Source organism: Megalobrama amblycephala, linkage group LG2, assembly GCF_018812025.1.
Source record: "Megalobrama amblycephala isolate DHTTF-2021 linkage group LG2, ASM1881202v1, whole genome shotgun sequence".
Lineage (NCBI taxonomy): Eukaryota > Metazoa > Chordata > Actinopteri > Cypriniformes > Xenocyprididae > Megalobrama > Megalobrama amblycephala.
The window spans coordinates 46,306,235-46,326,434 of record NC_063045.1 but is presented as its reverse complement, the minus strand read 5'-3'; the positions used below and the strand labels follow the sequence as shown (position 1 = coordinate 46,326,434).

The 20,200-nt window shown below is 34.1% G+C and overlaps 2 protein-coding genes across 12 annotated transcripts in view; one reads left to right on the top strand and one right to left on the bottom strand.

The window, feature by feature from the left end:
• Nucleotides 1-10,803, bottom strand: part of synj1 (synaptojanin 1) — a 32,613-nt gene extending 21,810 nt beyond the window's left edge. For all 11 annotated transcript variants that reach the window (XM_048179147.1, XM_048179193.1, XM_048179169.1 and 8 more), the window contains exons 1-9: nucleotides 10,656-10,803; nucleotides 9,648-9,795; nucleotides 9,284-9,370; nucleotides 8,228-8,495; nucleotides 7,784-8,009; nucleotides 6,268-6,351; nucleotides 3,846-3,907; nucleotides 478-574; nucleotides 157-332 (exon numbers count right to left, since the gene is read on the bottom strand). In XM_048179147.1, coding sequence (XP_048035104.1) covers nucleotides 157-332; nucleotides 478-574; nucleotides 3,846-3,907; nucleotides 6,268-6,351; nucleotides 7,784-8,009; nucleotides 8,228-8,495; nucleotides 9,284-9,370; nucleotides 9,648-9,771 — 1,124 coding nt within the window. In that variant the 5' untranslated portion in view covers nucleotides 9,772-9,795; nucleotides 10,656-10,803. The remainder of the gene's footprint in view (nucleotides 1-156; nucleotides 333-477; nucleotides 575-3,845; nucleotides 3,908-6,267; nucleotides 6,352-7,783; nucleotides 8,010-8,227; nucleotides 8,496-9,283; nucleotides 9,371-9,647; nucleotides 9,796-10,655) is intronic.
• A 1,271-nt stretch (nucleotides 10,804-12,074) lies between these two features.
• On the top strand, nucleotides 12,075-19,302 carry LOC125260658 (solute carrier family 46 member 3). The gene is made up of 6 exons (XM_048179139.1): nucleotides 12,075-12,293; nucleotides 12,402-12,607; nucleotides 14,151-15,015; nucleotides 16,622-16,705; nucleotides 16,967-17,123; nucleotides 17,792-19,302. The coding sequence occupies exons 2-6, from the start codon at nucleotides 12,419-12,421 to the stop codon at nucleotides 17,886-17,888; spliced, it is 1,392 nt and encodes a 463-aa protein (XP_048035096.1). The 5' UTR covers nucleotides 12,075-12,293; nucleotides 12,402-12,418; the 3' UTR covers nucleotides 17,889-19,302.
• The last annotated feature ends 898 nt before the right edge of the window (nucleotides 19,303-20,200 follow it).

The window sequence follows — 20,200 nt, the reverse complement described above, 5'->3', positions numbered from 1 at the left end:
CTTTAAAGCCACCAGTGGCTAAAAGAAAAAAAATATATATCCACTAGCTATTTCAAGTAAACACACAACAAATTAAATAACCTGATGAAGAAAATGTTCTGCAATTCTATGCTATTCTTTCAAAACCAGCAGTGTTGGGATGGCATATATCCCCACCTCTGAATGCCGGCCTCCCCTGAGTAATAGAAGAAACCACATTCCTCCAGAAACTTGCTGATCTGAGGTTTCAGGACAGTATTGAGCTTGTCAGTCTTCCCACCTTTAACCATCTGATGATAGTCAAAGTTCAACATTCTCACAGCGTTTGCATGCTCCGAAGCTTTTAGGTGACTCTGTGGGCGAAGACAAAGACAGTCTTTACACAGTAAAGAAAGCAGAACAACCACTATTGTTTAGTCATACTTTTAGAGTATTGAAATACATCTGAAAGTATGTACTGTAGCCCAAACAACTGGATTTTTCCAAAACAACAATCACCTGAAATGCTTTACTGAGCATGTGTTCACCCTCCTTCATACCCAGCAGGTTGATGATCACCTGTTTGCCATACAGCCTCCTCAGAGCACTAAAGTGTCTGGACAGGAAACATCACACAGGGTTAGTACGCATTCATACACATTAATCTTACTGAAGCAGAATAAATAAATGCTTATCTACTCCAGCAATCCAATGCTTCAAGAAAAATCAAAGGTGATTTTAAAACAAAAGAAGCTATGGAGACAAGTAATCAATAGTTCATTAATGATGGAGGGGGAGAAATGAAAGCCTCGTGACAGTGTTGTCTGCAACTACTTCCTCTCATCACGACCTGACTCAGCACTCCAGGGAACAGAGCAGTGACTCATGATGAATAAAAAATGTCCATCACGCTCAGCGTGAGGAGCCAGGGCTGGCTAAGAATAAATCCTCCCACTTATACAGGATAAGATTTTATCATTTTAATCAACTTAATCTTGTATTTTTGAATTGAATATATAATTTCAAAGATTTTTAATTGATGAAGAGGGTGACGTTTAGTGACCTTGAACAGGTCATGTCGTTATTAACCTGTCCCAATGTAACAAATGCTTTAAAACTGGCTCACAAATGCTGACCTCTTTCAGACTTTCCATTTGATCAAATACAAGATTTTGTAAATAACAAAAATGTAGCATTTATTTAAATGCATAATTTGAAATACTTAAATATTGTGTACATAAGTGATAAATTTAAATAAAAATAAAAAATTTACATTTAATTTAATTGTAATTTTTCACATTCTTATTTGCAAACATTATATTATATTATATTATATTATATTATATTATATTATATTATATTATATTATATTATATTATATTATATTATAGAGGAACTGTAATAAAATTATTTGAATATTTGAATTATTTGGTTTAAATTTTTAGTAATTCTGTTATGTGCTTTTGTCCTTTTTAGCTTTGATTCCCTCTTATTTCATTTTAGTTTTAATCATTTTAGTACTCAATTTCCTAACATTCCTAAAATTTTTTTTTTGTTTAAGTATAATATATTCATAATATTTATATTTTATTTCAGCTTTATTTCAATAAACGAAAATAATTTTTATAATTAAAAATATGTATTTTTTTAATACATTTTAATAGTTAAAATATTTTTTTCATTATTTTTAATAATTATTAAATATACAAATAAGAAATTATTATTTTAATGCAATGCATTTAAATTTTACTATACATCATGTTTTTAATCCCATTATATTAGGTGTCAAAAACATATGTATGTATTGTGTTCATGTTGTATTGCAAAACACTTTTGCCGCTATTGAGGTGGGACACGGGTAAGTTTAGGGATATTTTTTAATGGTATGGTTAGGTTTAGGGGTGGATTAAATGGTCAACAGTGTAATTACAGATGTAATTACATGCAGGCATTTACAAAAAAACCATGTATGTACACAATAAATGCATTTAAATAAATTAATAATTCACTGTAAATGTTAGTACATAGTAGTTACTTAATATAATGTGCATTATTTTTTAGATATAATTTTTATGGTCAAATTATTATTTTATAGAATGGGTTTCAAAATGTTTTTATATTAGGACTGGACATCTTAAGCTTTGTTTTCAGCATTTCATGCCATCAGTGCTGATGCTATGAGCTGTTTGCATATATGAGACAGAAAAAGTTAAACTTTTATATTATGCCTCAAGACCCCCTGCAGTACTTCATCCAGCTGTCCTGTGTGTAAACGCTGCTTACGAAACCCATCTGATCAGGGTCTGAACATGCCTATCCAAACTGTGGTAAATAACAGGAATGATTGAAGCAGGGCCTGTACACAAAAGTATTCTCATCACTTTACAACATTAAGGTTAAACCACTATAGTTGCGTTGAAACCTCTTGGATTTCATCAAAAATATCTTAGTTTGTGTTCCAAAGAAGATCATTATTGGGTGAACTAACCCAATAATGTCCTTCAAGATATTTTGTATCTTGAAGGAATTTCATAGTTCAAGACAATATTCACCTCTAAATTATGTACCATTAATTTCTATGCAAAATAATAGAAATATTAGAAAAACAAATGTAGATTGATGCAATGTGTTGAGAAATTAAGAAAATCATGCATAATACCATGGTGTGTGTATTATATATATATATATATATATATATATATATATATATATATATATATATATATATATGTATATTAAAAACGTATAAAAACTTCAGTGTTTTTAATTGTGATTAATCGAGTTAATTTTTTTAATCGATTGACAGCACTATATATATATATATATATATATATATATATATATATATATATATATATATATATATATATATATATATATATATATATATATATATATATATAAAATATTAACGCAATTTACGCAGCATCCATTTTTTTCCGTCATCCTTTGGCTAGCATTAAAATATAGGATCACGCTCTTATTCATGCAAATGCTTTTAAACCATTTAAACGTGCCAAAAGAGAAAAAGAGAACGCACTGTCTGTGAATGTCATGTCACACGCATGACGCACATAAAAAAAACGCACTCCATCGTGCATTATTTTTAATAATTATTAAATATACAAATAAGAAATTATTATTTTAATGCAATGCATTTAAATTTTACTATACATCATGTTTTTAATCCCATTATATTAGGTGTCAAAAACATATGTATGTATTGTGTTCATGTTGTATTGCAAAACACTTTTGCCGCTATTGAGGTGGGACACGGGTAAGTTTAGGGATATTTTTTAATGGTATGGTTAGGTTTAGGGGTGGATTAAATGGTCAACAGTGTAATTACAGATGTAATTACATGCAGGCATTTACAAAAAAACCATGTATGTACACAATAAATGCATTTAAATAAATTAATAATTCACTGTAAATGTTAGTACATAGTAGTTACTTAATATAATGTGCATTATTTTTTAGATATAATTTTTATGGTCAAATTATTATTTTATAGAATGGGTTTCAAAATGTTTTTATATTAGGACTGGACATCTTAAGCTTTGTTTTCAGCATTTCATGCCATCAGTGCTGATGCTATGAGCTGTTTGCATATATGAGACAGAAAAAGTTAAACTTTTATATTATGCCTCAAGACCCCCTGCAGTACTTCATCCAGCTGTCCTGTGTGTAAACGCTGCTTACGAAACCCATCTGATCAGGGTCTGAACATGCCTATCCAAACTGTGGTAAATAACAGGAATGATTGAAGCAGGGCCTGTACACTTCGCAAATGTCTGCTGGCTCTCTTTCATCACGCACTAATGTTTGGGCTTGAGTCAGAACAGCTGGATACTGGCGCATGCACCAAGCAGCAGAATCTTAATTACCTCTCAAAAGCTGGTGCGTTTGCTTCAAAACCACGGGACAGCTTCACACGGTGGGATCCGACCTTTGTGGAAAAAGAAAGAAAACACAAAAAAGGAAGAACTGTGAATGGTTTCATATTTGATGCAAGAGGAAGTTAAGGTGGCAGAGGGAAGGAAGATGAGAGAGACAGCGAGAAAAAGACAACACAGGCCTGGCCCGCCTGCTGAGTTGAGCTGCATTTGAAGATATGAAAAACATTTGGTGCAGAATAAGACAGTGGAGCCAACAGTAAAGATTTCATAAGCTCACTGAAGCCTGAAGATCTATCAGAGATACCGATCATACCAGGAAACATGAATTTTACAACCTAGCTAGACAGTCATAATTCTCATGATTCGTGCTCTAGGTAGAAGTTTCAGCTTCTAATGGTGGCTAGTTGCAGGAAGCCCCTTTTTAATAATGGTTTCCTATCTACGTGACATTTGACCAACTGCTCTCATGTCCTTCAGTGTAATGCATTACGTTCACACCTACAACCATAATAGGTAAGCAATACAATGGACTTTCTCATCTCTAGGCTATGACTGGCTTCTCATTTCCTGCAGTCTCGTATCAGGTTACAACTTTGAATACAACTGGTTCCTATTCATGCTATTCGATTGGTTCATGTCGTCTAACTAGGGTGACAATAAAATAGTCTTTTTATATTCTCCTTTCAACGTTTGACATCTATGCATTTTGTATCATTTATTTTCACCCAATTTATTTCAAAATTTGACACCAGGGGTCTTCAACAAGTGGCCTGTGACGGTACTGCAGTTGGTCTGCCAATTATTGTTGATTTCAAACTAATCTTTATGGGAAAAAATTCAAATATGTTAAACGAAAATCCAATCAACTTAAAGCCAAAACCAGCAAAGCTTAAATATAGAGTAAATCGTGTCCCTACCACATTAAACTGTGTTATTTTAGTATTATTAACAGTTAGTAAGGTAGTTGTTAGGTTTTGGTATTGGGTAGGATTAAGGGATGTAGAATATGGTCATGAAGAATAAAGGCATTAATATGTGCTTTATAAGTACTAATAAACAGCCAAAATCCTGGTACTATGCATGCTAATAAGCAACTAGTTAATAGTGAGAATTGGACCCTAAACTAAAGTGTTACCATTTATTTCAGTTTAGTTCTTGTAATTTTAGTAGTTCAATGTAACATTTCTAATATTTCTTTGAAAAGTTTTTCATCTAATATTTATTTATTTATATTCAAGATTATATTTTCTTTCCTTTCAGCTTTATTCTAATTATTGAAAATTATTTAATGGTTTAAGTTTTTAGTTAACAATAACAATTAAATGTTTATTAATGTATAAAATGAGTAAATAAAATCATTAATTATTAGTAACTGTTTTAATTCAATGTATTTACATTTGTAATATATTTATATTTAAACAATATAATATATAAATATATATTTAATATATTCAAATATGCTAATATGGTATTTTTTTTTCCATTGATATGTAAGAGATGGTTCCTTGTTTCACCTCCAACAAGGGGTCCTTATAGGCTGAAGACCCCTGGTTTAGAGCTGGTGTGGGACATTTATGCTTTAGATTCTGTCAGTCTGTGTAGAGTCCCACCCAATTCTGTTTGTTGCCTCTGCAGGTCCCTGCATTAATATTTCATACATTCGGAATGGCAGCAGAGATGAGCTCACATTACCCTGAGCTTTCTGGGAGCAGAAACAAAGTATCCTGTGGTGATACTATTTCCTTTATTTTGCTCTTAGCTTTGCAGTCAGTGAAGATAATGGACTCCCTTAACCAATACCACTATGGCCTGAAATACACAGAACACCTGTCATTCAGGTTCTGTGCAAAGCTTTGAAAAAACAGCTCAAGAAGGGTCACCTCACCAGCTTCCCACTAAAAGCAGCGATGATAACGTCTATGCAATGTCAGAGGAAAGACACGGCAATTCCAGACCTGCTTCCTGGCATCTTAACTCGATTTCGCAAGAAGGCAATAAATTTATCAGAATCTGGCTCCTTTCCAAAATGAATCACAGTCGGTTTAGGTGCAGCTTTCACCGACTGACATTGCACAAACTCTTTGCAGTAAAGAACAGATCATCCACCAAACAGAACTAAACCTTCGATATACCAGCTGCTGGTTCCCTTGCAGTCCTTTTGGCTCTCGACTTTGATTCAGCTGCAACAAAATCCCCTGAAACGAGTGTTTCTGATAATATGAATAAAGGGGGTCAGCACTGGTGGTCATGTGTGTCGAAGTGGAAACACAAGAAAATATGTTTGTTATGATGACTCAGCAGGGGCTTGGAACTCCAACAAGCTCAGTGCAGTAGAACGCAATGCAAATATTTTTCTTCAGTGTGATTTGAATGCAAGCATGCGTCATATTGACTCAAAGCTTTATTGTACCTGAATTCCTGGCTGCTCCCAGAACAGTGGTATTGACCCTCGGATTTGAATGAAGGAGGATACTTTGTCGTCAAGGAAAATAACCTGTAGGGAACATGAATAAATGCAGATACTTAGCTTTGGGATGCCACATATGGTCTTATTTAATGAAATGAATGTAATAGATTTTGTTCCAGAAAAGTAGTAAAGACATTGTTAAAATAGTCAACATGACTACAGTGGTTCAATCTTAATGTTATGAAGCAACAGGAATACTTTTTGTGTGAAAAAACAAAACAAAAATAATGACTTTGTTCAACAGTTTTTTTTTGTTTTGTTTTTGCGCACAAAAAGTATTCTCATCACTTTACAACATTAAGGTTAAACCACTATAGTTGCGTTGAAACCTCTTGGATTTCATCAAAAATATCTTAGTTTGTGTTCCAAAGAAGATCATTATTGGGTGAACTAACCCAATAATGTCCTTCAAGATATTTTGTATCTTGAAGGAATTTCATAGTTCAAGACAATATTCACCTCTAAATTATGTACCATTAATTTCTATGCAAAATAATAGAAATATTAGAAAAACAAATGTAGATTGATGCAATGTGTTGAGAAATTAAGAAAATCATGCATAATACCATGGTGTGTGTATTATATATATATATATATATATATATATATATATATATATATATATATATATATATATATATATATGTATATTAAAAACGTATAAAAACTTCAGTGTTTTTAATTGTGATTAATCGAGTTAATTTTTTTAATCGATTGACAGCACTATATATATATATATATATATATATATATATATATATATATATATATATATATATATATATATATATATATATATATATATATTAACGCAATTTACGCAGCATCCATTTTTTTCCGTCATCCTTTGGCTAGCATTAAAATATAGGATCACGCTCTTATTCATGCAAATGCTTTTAAACCATTTAAACGTGCCAAAAGAGAAAAAGAGAACGCACTGTCTGTGAATGTCATGTCACACGCATGACGCACATAAAAAAAACGCACTCCATCGTGCGCATGGACGGTATTCCCTAGTTGCTTATAGGAATATTTTCAGATATAATTACTTAATTTTATTAAGTTTTGCATTTGGATATCCATTTAGACATTATCAAAGACTGCTTAATTGTGGCTGAAATGTAGACTGTACCCCCAAAAATTGCTCTGTATTTCTTGTATTTCTCATTTATTTCCTATGGTGGTCATTTCTGACCACAAAGATCTGAAGTGAGACTTTTAAGACCATTTAGCCTTTTCTAATCATGTCTACAATTGTTTGTGTTTATATAGCAAGTGCCATAAAAGTCACAAAGATTCATACAATTCTAATGAAGTAAAAAAAAAAAAAAAAAAAGTTTTTAAAAGTAGTTTAAACCCTAAAATTAAATTTTGAGGGGCTAAAATAACCAAAGACCACCAGAGGATTAAGGAAGCGAGTTCAAAGGTCATTCACAGGTGACTCATATTGTTGACATACCTGCTCTGTCTCCACAAAGTTGGCCACCTGGCCGTCGTCATTTGTGCCTCTGACATTGAAGCGTGTGCCTGCTCTCTCCGAGCTGAGACGAGAGATCACGCAAGCTTTGGCCTGTTTGTGCCCAGCGTAGATGGTGCGAATCTCCACACCGCCACACATTAACCTCAGCAGCCAGTCATCACAGTTCACCCCATAATGCTTGAGATGGAGATGGAGGGACTGATTCCTGAAAAGCCATTATATAATTACATTTCCATTAATAACCACTTTTCGTCTAATGATTGAGTTCATCAGTCTAAATAACCGGAAATATTTTGCACACATGAAACAATAAAAGGAAATGTTTTGAAAAAAATATATATTTGTATTACAGTAGATATATAGAAAACTCTTTCAAAACTAAATCAAAAGGACCTTCAAGGTTACAATCTGAAAAATACCCACCAGAAAAAACGATTGTCCGATATGTCTTCTCTGATCCTGCGGTGTGCATTCAAGCTGAGGTCCAGACTCACTCCAGTGGAGGACCAGGCAAAATAGAAGTTCCCAGAGTTTAAGATTTTCCTGACATCAGCAATCCGGTCCTCATCTGAGGGGTCATTCTTCAGAGAGACGAAGTCTGTTCCCGTTACCCGAAAAACTTCTGAGTCCTGGACTTTTCCAACTGAACTGCATCCCGTTACGACCACCAGGCTGTGGAGCATAGAATCTCCTATGGAAGAAGAGTGAAGCAGATTCAGAGTTCAGTTTGTGGTGTATGCAAGTATTGCAACCACATATTCAGAATGTGAAAGTTTAAGAATCAGATATTGAAAAACCCATATGTATCGGCCACTTCATTGAATACTGGGGTGGATGAGTCTCAATGTCTATGTTGCATTCATTAAAGGGATAATTCACCCAAAAATGAAAATTTTGTCATCATTTACTCATCCTCAAGTTGTTTCAAACCTGTATAAATTTCTTTGTTCTGCTGTACACAAAGGAAGATATTTGGAAGAATGATTGTAACCAAGCAGATCTTGCCCCCATTTACTTTCATAGTATGTTTTTTTCCTATAATGGTAGTCAATGGGGGGTGGGATCTGCTTGGTTACATGCATTCTTCCAAATATCTTCCTTTTTGTACAGCAGAACAAAGAAATTTATACAGGTTTGGAACAACTTAAGGGCGAGTAAATGATGACAGAATTTTCATTTTCGAGTGAACTATCCCTTTAAGAAAATCTCAGTCAATACATATTTCTGAGAACTTTAAGAGATACACTGTAATTATTGACTATATTTGTATAAAAACTGCTTGATAATATGTTGTGCATTTACCTTCCATAAATCTCGGTTTTGCTGTGAATTTTGTGTTTTGGTGAGATTTACACTCTAATTATCTTCTAAAACATCTGGGTTTTTCTCTTAATCTGGCGACAGGGTGGATTTGTATTTGTTGTGATGACAAACACAATGGGCAAGTCAAATGACAAAAAAAAGGCTGAGAAACTGTACCAAGGTTAAGACGAAGAACTCCCAGAATCCCATAAGCATCCAGCATCTTGGTGTATGCCGTTTTGATGGTCTCTTTCTCTGCCGCCGCTATGGATGACATCAAAACATTTACTTAAAAACCACATGTCATATTAACAGATGATGTATAGACTGAAAAAAAGTATTTTACATGCAAAAAGACAATATTTAAGCCTTTTTTCCCTCTTGCATCTAAATTCTGTGAATCAATGGAAAACCTTTAAGAATTAAAATCTTAATTCTTTAAGATTTATAATATATTTAAAAACAAAAAAGACTGGTTTGACATCTTAGATTTAAAATAAATAAAAAGTAAGTATTATAAAGGGTGTGTGGACAGTCTTACACAGTACAGCAACAGCTCCAGACTCAAACATCAGGCATTCCTCTCGATTTCTGGTCTCCACGATCACACTGTATGGAGGTGGATCCAGTTTATGATAAATACGATAACCTTTACTGAATGCCATGGCTCGACACAACCGGTTTCAGTCCTGAATAAGAAAAAAATAACATTTACTTTGAAAACATACCATATGAACATATTCGAACCCTCAAACCGCCTGCAGGTGTATCAAATGTCGCATCATGCAACCACGAAAACACACAATTCAAAATGTTTTATTACTGCATCCTGTCATAAACAATTGATATAAGAGGAAGAAAATAAACTGAGATGATTGAACAGTTTGTGCTTTTGATATTCTTCTTGCTAAAATACACTCTTAAGGCTACTAAAAAAATTTCAGCGCATTATAGGGAAGAAAGACAACACGATGCTAACATAAACATGTTAGTTATGCTGTCATTTCAGCAACACGACAGCAAGGGATGCAACATGAACCCAAATCCCATCAAAGCCGAAACTAAAATGTCCGACTCAAGTGAAACAAACCATGCAGAAACAGAGGATGACAGGTGCTCATCACAATGCCACGCCACATACATACACATTTGCAACCCAAATCTATGAACATGTTTACAATTCATGCACATATACAGACTGTCTAACCTTGGCCCACAGTCTCAGTGTGAGGCTGAAGGTTAGTGCACAAGATATTAATAATAATCCGTATGATAACTAGAATTTAAAAAAATCAGTAGCCGCCGGCCCTGGATCTGCCAAAATCAACAGTTAAGACAGACTGACAGCGCTAAAAGCCTTTATCACGACCAGCCCTGGCGGCTAACGTTAGCCGGCTAGCTCTTCATTGCGTTTCTGAACAATATAAACTGACATTTTACTGTTCGCAGCGCCGTAACGTGTTCATTTCTACGTTAAAGGTACAGCTGTAATATGTCAGTATGTATTATGCATTTATAAGGACGCTTGATAAAGAGGAGGTTTGTGTACCTGTCAGAGTTGTGTCTGTCTTCCCCGGTTGGTTGCGATCGTATATGGCTAGAAACAAAATGATTAGCGGGCAGGTAGTTCAAGCACAGAAATACAACCGGAACCTAGAAAGGACAACTGCAGTACTGTGGTAACGCCCCAGACCGTTTCCGGGGCCTCAGGCTGACCGCTGATTGGTCACATTTGTGTCATGTGATGTAGGAAATTGAAGAGGCTGCATCCTTTGAAGGCTGCAGCCTCTGATTTGGAACACATCCCAAGTCCTGTATGCCATTTTTGTGATAATTAAAGTCAAAACAATTCTTCTTTTTTTTTTTTTTATGGAATATTGGAGTATTTAGTATAAATGATTTATATGTGCACATTTAATTAATGTGAAATTAAGATAATTTCAACAATTGTATGCAAAGTATGGGTTGTAAAGCTATGATTTAATTCATAGCCAAACATAACATAGTGCTAAAAGAAAATGTATAAAATCAGAAATAAAACAAATAGAAGCAACATGCAAATCTCAAAATATAAATAAACTGTGTAGATTGCGCTATGTTATGTTTGGCTATGGATAAAGCCATGGCTTAAAATCCATATTTTATATACAATTGTTGAACAAAAATACAATAATGATACATTTCTCGTATATTTTTACGTTACATAAAAATACTCATCTTGAGTTAAAAAAGAGGTAGTGACTTTCATTTTTGTCTATACAGAAAAGAGCGGCCATTATGGGCCGTGAGGCGCCCTCTTCAGGCCAAAATAATTCAAGCAACCAGTATGGATTTGTTTTTCCACGTCCAGTTTTATTCAGTTCAGTCATTTAGACCCCTCCCATTACGTTCGTCTACTCAATGTTACCAATACACTTACATAAAGGGAAAACAAATGTCTATAATGCAGTGGTTCTCTACCAGAAAAAAAAAAAAAAAAAATGATAATAAAAAATAATGTAAATAATAATTTCATATTTTGTTTTAACAACTATCTGGACACAACCAATATCTGCTTGTGCATGAGCAAGAATACGAACTGCTAAGGTTCTGTGATAGGCCTAACACAACAAATATGTTAACCTGAAAACATCAAGATCCTGCAAAATAAATAAAAGTAAATAAATAAATAAATAAATAAATAAATAAGTGAATTCATTACCTTACAAAAGTATTCAGAAAATATTATATTAAAAGCAATTTTAGTTCCACCAGCAGCATTTGTTAGTGCATTTTAAATTATAATATAACAAAAAGTGCAAAACAAAAATGCACATTTAAAGGGTCCGAAATCATCAAAATTATTATAACACCCCTCGCATTTTCACGACTCAACCCGCCCATTGGGAGTGATTGGCAGCTTCACCAACCAATGACTTGGAGTCCTTAAATTCAACTGACCAATCAGAATCTCACGGGCAGGAAACCGGCGTATCATATCGTACTGCGATCAGGCATGTTTCATAAACAAAACAGAGGGTATTTTATAACTGCCACAACGCTTGCAAAAGAGTCTCAGCAGAAGAGAGGAACTTCTGTAGCATTTTTATTTTAACCTAAATCTGTTTGCTTTGTTCGTAAGTAAACTGTAGGCTGGTGGCTGTCCAAGGTGTTCAGCAGTTGACAGTTTTATTTGTGCTGTCATGATGTAAGTCTTTAGGAGGTTGATGGTTAACCAGTTTAACCAATTATGTTGGACTACAATTAGTCTGATCATGTGGACTGATAATTGTCTGTGTTCCTCGTGTCTTTACAGCACACATCCTCGACATTATGAAGAGACTGTACTTTATCGAGCCGATCGTCGCGATTTACGCGTTTGCCAGTTTTATGGTTTATCCTCTCGTGCAGCAGTACGTGTATCGCAGATTGTGGCAGGAGATCACAAACTCATCTTACCCACAGTCCGACGACAGTTCCCGATGCTCCGCCAACAGCAGCAACCACACAAACCAGCAAGAGGTAAGAAGCCTAGATGTCACAAGAAATACTGACACAAACACATACATATTTGCATACTCAAACCACGCTTATAAATGTTATTTGCATTATATAGCAACATTTCAAATGAAGAGTTGCTAGAGCTTTTCTTATAACTAACATTCTTGAGAAGTTGCTTTTAACCACCTGGTATCAAGATATTTTTAGTGGACGCATCACGAATGTATTAGTTCTCCTCAGGTTTACACAGGTGTCTAACTGAGTAACCACAAGTTCGTCGCTTTATCCGAATTAGCGTGTCATATCCACTTGACCGTTTAGGCATTTTTTCAAAGATAAAATAAAAAGTAATTTATTATAGCTATTAATTACATCTTCAACAGTGTAAATAGATGCAATTACTCTCTCTAAAAGTATTACATTACTTATTAGTAATTGTTTTCTAAATCCCATAAAAACCTCAACCAGTTGAACAATATAAGGATAGACATGAAACTGCTTCTTTAATTCTTTCAAATAAATCACATAAAATTGAAGTATTTAAAGGGAGAAGGTTACATTAAAAACATACATTTTAACATTAGATGTTAAATTCATGTTAAATTTACTAGTTTTATGTCAAATTGTTCTATGGTCATACAGTATTTAGTGCAATTACATCAAAAGTTACTGTAATTAAATTACAAAAAAAGTACTTTTTCTAGGAAAAAGTAATTAAATTATAGTAATTAATTTCTTAGTAATGCATTACACCCAACACTTGTTTTGTTAGAGTAATGTTTTTTTAGGAGGATCTGGCAAAAAAAAAAAACTATAGCAAATGTATTGTTATGAAATGTTTATCTTGAAAAGTATGCCGTCTTTCTTTTAAATAAATGCCTTTTGATTTGGTATTATCCAATTGTTTTTGTTGTTATCCATTGGTATCCTATGACGTTCATAGGTTTTTAAAATGTGGCTGGGGACCAAAAATAAAATTAGATTTAAAAAAATGTTTAATTTTAATGATCTTTTTTAAACCTGTGCATTTAATTGTGTTCTCTGCCATGGAATACTTCATTCTGATTGGTTCATTGCTGAACTCAGTCTAATATTTCTAAATCATGACTGTTGTCCATGGCAACACTGTTTAACAGACTGGAAAACGTCCGGGAAACCCATGTTTAATGTGCTGGTGTTCTGTCTCATCGTATAGAAAGACAGAACGGTAATACAAAAGTAAATACCTATAAGAAGAAAAAGTAATAACTCAAATCAATATTTTGTGTCCAATATTGCAAAATAAAAAGATCTTGATCACCCTGTCAGGGTTTATTTTAGTATATCCCTTAAATATAGTGCGAGTTACACCTGTTGTTTTAGAGAATAGTCTGTTGTAGTATAGTTTTGGTCAGTGATACTTAAGCGCACATGTGTGTTTCATTTCCTCTTTCTTTCTTTTTGTTTTTTCATAGCTGTTCTTATTTGGAACTGGAATTGCATTAGACGTCATAAGACAGGCTACATATATGCAGTAACAGAGTTTTGTATGCACTTCTGTTTTATTTATTTTGCTTTTTTTCAGGAGGTGCAGAAAGCAGCTTCTCTGTTCTCCATGTACAGTGATTTGTTTTCCATGATCCCCAGTCTCATAGTGACCCTCCTCCTGGTGGCCTACAGTGATCAGCGCGGGCGAAAGATCACCATCATTATGCCCCTCATTGGGTCTCTGATCTACACGCTTTCATTCCTGGCGGTCTCCTTCTTCGAGCTTAACCTCTATCTCCTTATTGCCGCCTCTTTTGTAAGTGCTCTCTTTGGTGGTATTGGCACCATGCTAGGTGGCTGCTTCTCCTACGTGGCCGATTTATGTGTGGACGACAAGCAGAAAACCCTTCGCATGGCCGTGGTGGACATGATGATTGGCTTGTTGGCGGGTGTGGCGTCAATCTCCACAGGGTACTTCCTGCATGCGTCCGGTTTTAACTGGCCTTTCTTTACGTCAGCCTTATTTCAGCTGGTTAACTTGCTATACGCTATCTTCATTCTGGAAGAAACCAGGGTGATTGACAGGTCAGAGACTGTAGCTTGTTGCCAGGCCCTGAAGAAACTAGCATGTAGTATCTACAACTTGTTTGCAGGAGGAAGTAGAGGAAAGAAATGGGTTATTTTGCTGTTGATTGTCATATTTTCCTCCTTATCTTTTGTCAATACCGGGGGTCTGTCCATAATCACACTTTACGAACTCAATAAGCCGCTGTGCTGGAGCGAGATCCTCATTGGCTATGGCTCTGCAGTCAGCACCTCCATTTTCATCACTAGTTTTGTCGGTCTGTATTTGTTCTCCCTCTGTCTGCCTAACATAGCCATCGTCTTCATCGGGATGCTGTCAATCGTTATAAGCATGTTGATGACGGCTTTCGCAAAGACTACGCTTATGATGTTCCTCGGTGAGCGTGCACATTTACACAAATCTTTTTGGGATATCACACACACACACACATTTATTTACTAACTTTTATGTTAGATTAATCTATTTGACAGCATTCGATTTTGGCAGCAATTGAACAAATTTTCTCTCTTTTTAAATAAATTCAATTATAATTAACATTTTCTTAGGGATAAAAAAAATCTTAGCTTATGCTGAAACTATATAGGGAGCCCTTTCTTGCACTTTACTATAATATTAAAAGTTACAATTAACAACAGAGCCCAAACTATTAAATTCAGTTGCAATTTTTTTTATAGATATAATAATCAACACTCAAATAAAAAAACATGTAAATTACACATAAGGCAGTTAATTCTATATCTAATTCTAATAGAATTTTTCAATTATTTTTTTACTCCAATTATTTTTTTGAAATATAATCATTTACAGTTACTGTCATAACTTGTTTTCATGACAAGTTTATTTAAATATATTAAATAATTAAGACATAACTAACAAGTAAAGTAAATAATTAATATATAAGCTAATATAGTGCATATATTTAGTGAAATGCTCCACTCTAGAGTGCATTTCTCTAGTGAGCTAACATGCTGTGGACACTAAATGACTTGCCTGAAGTAAATGTAATGCTACGATAGAGGTGTATATATATATATATATATATATACTGTATATACTGTATATAATATGTATATATAAAAAAACGGTCCTACTCAACCCGCTCCAAGCGGAATTCGAACCGGCGTCTCTGGCATGGGAGGTGGACACGCTAACAAGAATGCCTTATTGGCCTAATAGCCTTTAAAACAATTGACTTTTGTTTTTAGTCAGTTTAATTTAGACAATTAAATTTTAATAATTAAATATTTTAATTTTAATCAATATATTTTAATAATTTAGACAATTAATTTTAATATCTATTTTATTTATTGGCCAAAACGATGGTAAAAATGATAATAATTTATTGTACTGACCAGAATTTTAATATTGGTACATCCCTATTTTTTTTTTGGAATTTTTGTTTAAAGGTTAACAATAAAACAGCATTCAGAGCCATTGAAGGAAAAGAGAGAATGACTAAACCTTCAACAATGAATCAATCACTGAATTACATTTTTTATAAGATGCCACAGTCAAATAAATTCTTTTATATGTGTGTCCAATCGCAATCTCACAAAAGTGTATATTGCATGTGCGATATTGTGGTGAGGTTTTATAAAATTAATTAAGAGCAAACGGCAGCTGTTCTTGGGTTACATCAACCTCACATATCTTATCACATTTTTATGCACTTATTATATGTACAGTAATATAAGCTAAAGTTTGCTCAATTAACTTCTGTGATAACTGTCTGAACACAATTATAGTGGTAACTGTACTAAAGTGTTAATGAATTTCATTAAATATTATCACTGATCTTTTCTATAAGTTAGGACCCCCCCCCCCCCCTTTTTTTTTGTAAATTAGCAATACATATTAGTCCAATATGATGTAAAAGTCAATGTGAGCAGTAAATTTAAAGCCATCTAAAATAGGTGGAAAGTCTGTAATTTTGGAGGCCTTGTTTGTTTAGTTAATGCGAGTATTGATCTGTTTCCTTACAGTAAGGATTCCTGCTATGTTTGCCATCATGCCGTTCCCCGTTCTGCGTTCGATGATGTCAAAGGTCGTCTCAAAGTCCGAGCAGGGTGAGTTGTTCTCTGAAAATCACTGTTCCATAGCAAAACTCCTTATTCAGCTAGATGTTGGTCATAAGAGCTCTTCTCTGCTCAAGAGACCGTGACTATGCGGCGTAAAGGCATTTATTCAAAGTGGTGTTAAATTTAAGAGTCCTTATGTTAAACGTAAATTAAAAGTAGTTTTGTTTGCACTTTTACCCTGTATGCATTCTTCCTTTGAAAAGACAATCATATCAGACTTTTCCTTGTTTACCCTTCATGTTTTCTCAGGAGCGCTCTTTGCCTGTGTGGCTTTTATGGAAAACCTGAGCAGTAACGTGTCCTCTGCGGTTTTTAGCAGAATCTATGCGGATACTGTGGCATGGTGTCCTGGCTTTATCTTCCTATTGGCTGCTGGACTCTGTCTCATTCCCATAAGTCTACTGGGGTAAGAGCGGCACTGAAACATAATCAGTTACTGATCTTTAGAATGCTGAAATGTCTAAACCATGCATTTAAACCACCACTTTAAAATGAGTGCTGCCTATATAGCGCTTTGGGCATGAGAAAAGCAAGTTTTTAATACATATTATTATTAATATTATTATTATTATTAAAAAAAATGCATTTTAGAGAGGCTTCATAAAAAGGAATAAAATGTATTTCTTTAAGCGAGTGTTACATTGCGGAAAAGATGATTTAAACATATGGGAATATGGGAAATTAGCATGAACAATTAAATATCCAATATCAGCCGATACCAATAAATTAAAAATTGGTACCACTATACTGTTCATTCCTACTTTTTTTGTAATATGACTCATCAATGCAAGGTGAAGTCTTTTATTTATAGACATGATTTAAATGATGCACAGTTTTGTTTCATATGATATGAAAACACCTTGATGGACTGTAGTAGTCCTTAGAAATGTTATTCTTAACTTTTAACTAACGTAGTTCTGTATTTCCGTGAACAAAGGCTATAGTTCCTCATTCTTAAATGCCAACTAAGGCTTACATTTCCTCTTTCCATTTGCATCTGCTGCTTGTATTTGTTATACATGAGGGTGTGTAGTTAACAAGGCTGATTCATTCTGACTCTGTGTCTCACTCCAGAATCCTTAGGTGTTTCCATCCATTGGATCCTAATGACACTCAAGCACTCTTATCAGAAGATGGGACTGAAGCTTCACAAGACCCACCTGTAGCTTAAAATCACAGGGAGTTCAAATACCTCAGTCATTCACCTCGACTCCTCTGTGTGCTTCTTTACTTTTTTCTCATACCGACACAGGGTGATAAATTACGAACTGGATACAGCTGAGCACATGTGGGCACTCTGTTCAAGCCAAAAGCCTATTATTAGCATTTCGGTCACTGCCATGAAATATGTTTTGGCTGAAATGCAGTATATGCTAATGGTGGTTTTAGGGAGGACCACAAAAGAAGGGAACATAACTTTATATTTCTAAAGGGAAATATATTTTATAATAATAATATAATAATAATTTCAGCAAAAACTAGATTTGCATTTCCTAAAGGAAATCCAAGTAGCTTGCAAGGCTGCAACAAAATATGATTAAAGTTTAAGGTAACTTTATGTTTAAGGCTTTGGTTTTGTGTCATCTGCAAACAAGAATCAATATATTGTTACTGTGAAAGGCTTCTATAAATGTTTAAATGTAAGCACTGCAGACAAAACCAATCACAAATCAGTATGCAAATAGATGTAAGATAGAAGATAATGAGCAATACTATTGTACAGCGTTTACCTCAGTAAGTTGAGCGAGTTCATCTCTGAGATGTGTGAGTGGAGGCGGGGCTAATTTGCATATTCATTGATCCGTGTATATTAAATGAGGCACGGGTGTAGAGTTACATTCAAGCTATTTTAAGGCTTCCCACAGGGGAAAAAACCATTTGAATATATAATTTTGGTGATCAAAGATGAGTTTTAAGGGATAAAATGTTTGACTACAGGAGGACTTTAAACTTAATACATTAATTGTGTGTAATGAATTTACTACAGAAGTTTAATACTTAGAGATACTCAGTACATTGCTGTCTTACAAGTACAGTAATTATCTAAAGTTTGGACTGATGTGCAATACGTTCTTGTTCTGTTTAGAGCAACAGATTTATACATTTTATAAGACATAAAATTTAGGATGCATTTTTTTTTTTTTTTGTAGTTACCTATACTTTTCTAAGTGTGGGAGGTTTTCATTAGTCTCATACTGGTCTCATATTTGCACAGGCCTAAGTCATGAGCAATTCAGTCAATAAGCTCTGTCCTGCCATTCACCTTTTAATCACCTGTCTGTCCTGTGTGGTGCAGTGGTTAATTTGCTTTGTTGTGATAAACATTCTATTCTCCACAAAAACAAACAAATTTATTGATGTAGGTCAGTTTACTTTTTTTCAGTTTACTCATTTTACTTTTTTTACAGTTAGATTTTAGAGGACTGGGTAGATCATTCAGTAGACAGAAACTACATTGTTCAGCACATGCTCAATAGGAAAACATACAGAACTACTGAAACAAACCAGTTCACCTCATTTATTTACACAAACATGCTCAAGTTTGGTTTTTATTATTATGAAATAAAATGATTATAAAACATAAATGGCTGCTGCTTTGAGTTGGTTTATCAATTTTACAGGCTTTTACAGCCCCACTGATGTGTTATTAGAAACATAGTGTAGTAATTCTGCTTTCCAGACCTGAAAATGATCAGGGGCCTGTTTCATAAAACAAGTTTACCAAATAAGCCAGGCTTATTTCAGTTAGTTTGATTATTTTGAACCAAATCAACTGACAATAAATCAGACTTACTGAAATAAACCTGGATTATTTGGTAAACTTGTTTTATGAAACAGGCCCCAGGTCATAGAAATTATTATTATTATTATTATTTGTTATGATCAGCTCCTAATTCAATTGCTAATTTAGTGTCTGCCAAATGAATAAATATTGACTAAAAAAAGCTCTCAATCTTTAAAAATCCATAAACATTATCCTGAAATCACAAACATGGAAAAGTAAATTCAATAGTTACATGATGTGGGAACCCTGCATGTATACCACTATTGTTTTACTTTAACATTTGTGGTAGATAAATGTTTGTAGAGATTATTTTAAATTGTCTGTGTGCTTTATCATTGTGGCCTGAAGGTGGCAGTATTGATACATATATTACAGTTTTTCTCGATTGCTTAAACACTATAAGCAGGCTTTTGAAGTAAAATTTCAAAACCATAACGCCATTTATCAAAAAGCACACCCATTTCCCTAAACTATAAACACTATTCCCCTGTTTTGACACATGAATCAGATTTGTTGAACTGTCACTGCAAAACTCTACACACAAATCCCTTCATTTCTCATTGCCTACTACACCATGTTGTCATTTAGAAAGCACTAGCATTCAATATTGTTCACTCAAGTCAGCATTGCTTGAGCTCAATTAGCACACAGTTACCCACGTGGAAACACTAAGAGTCAAAATTGATCACACACCAGTC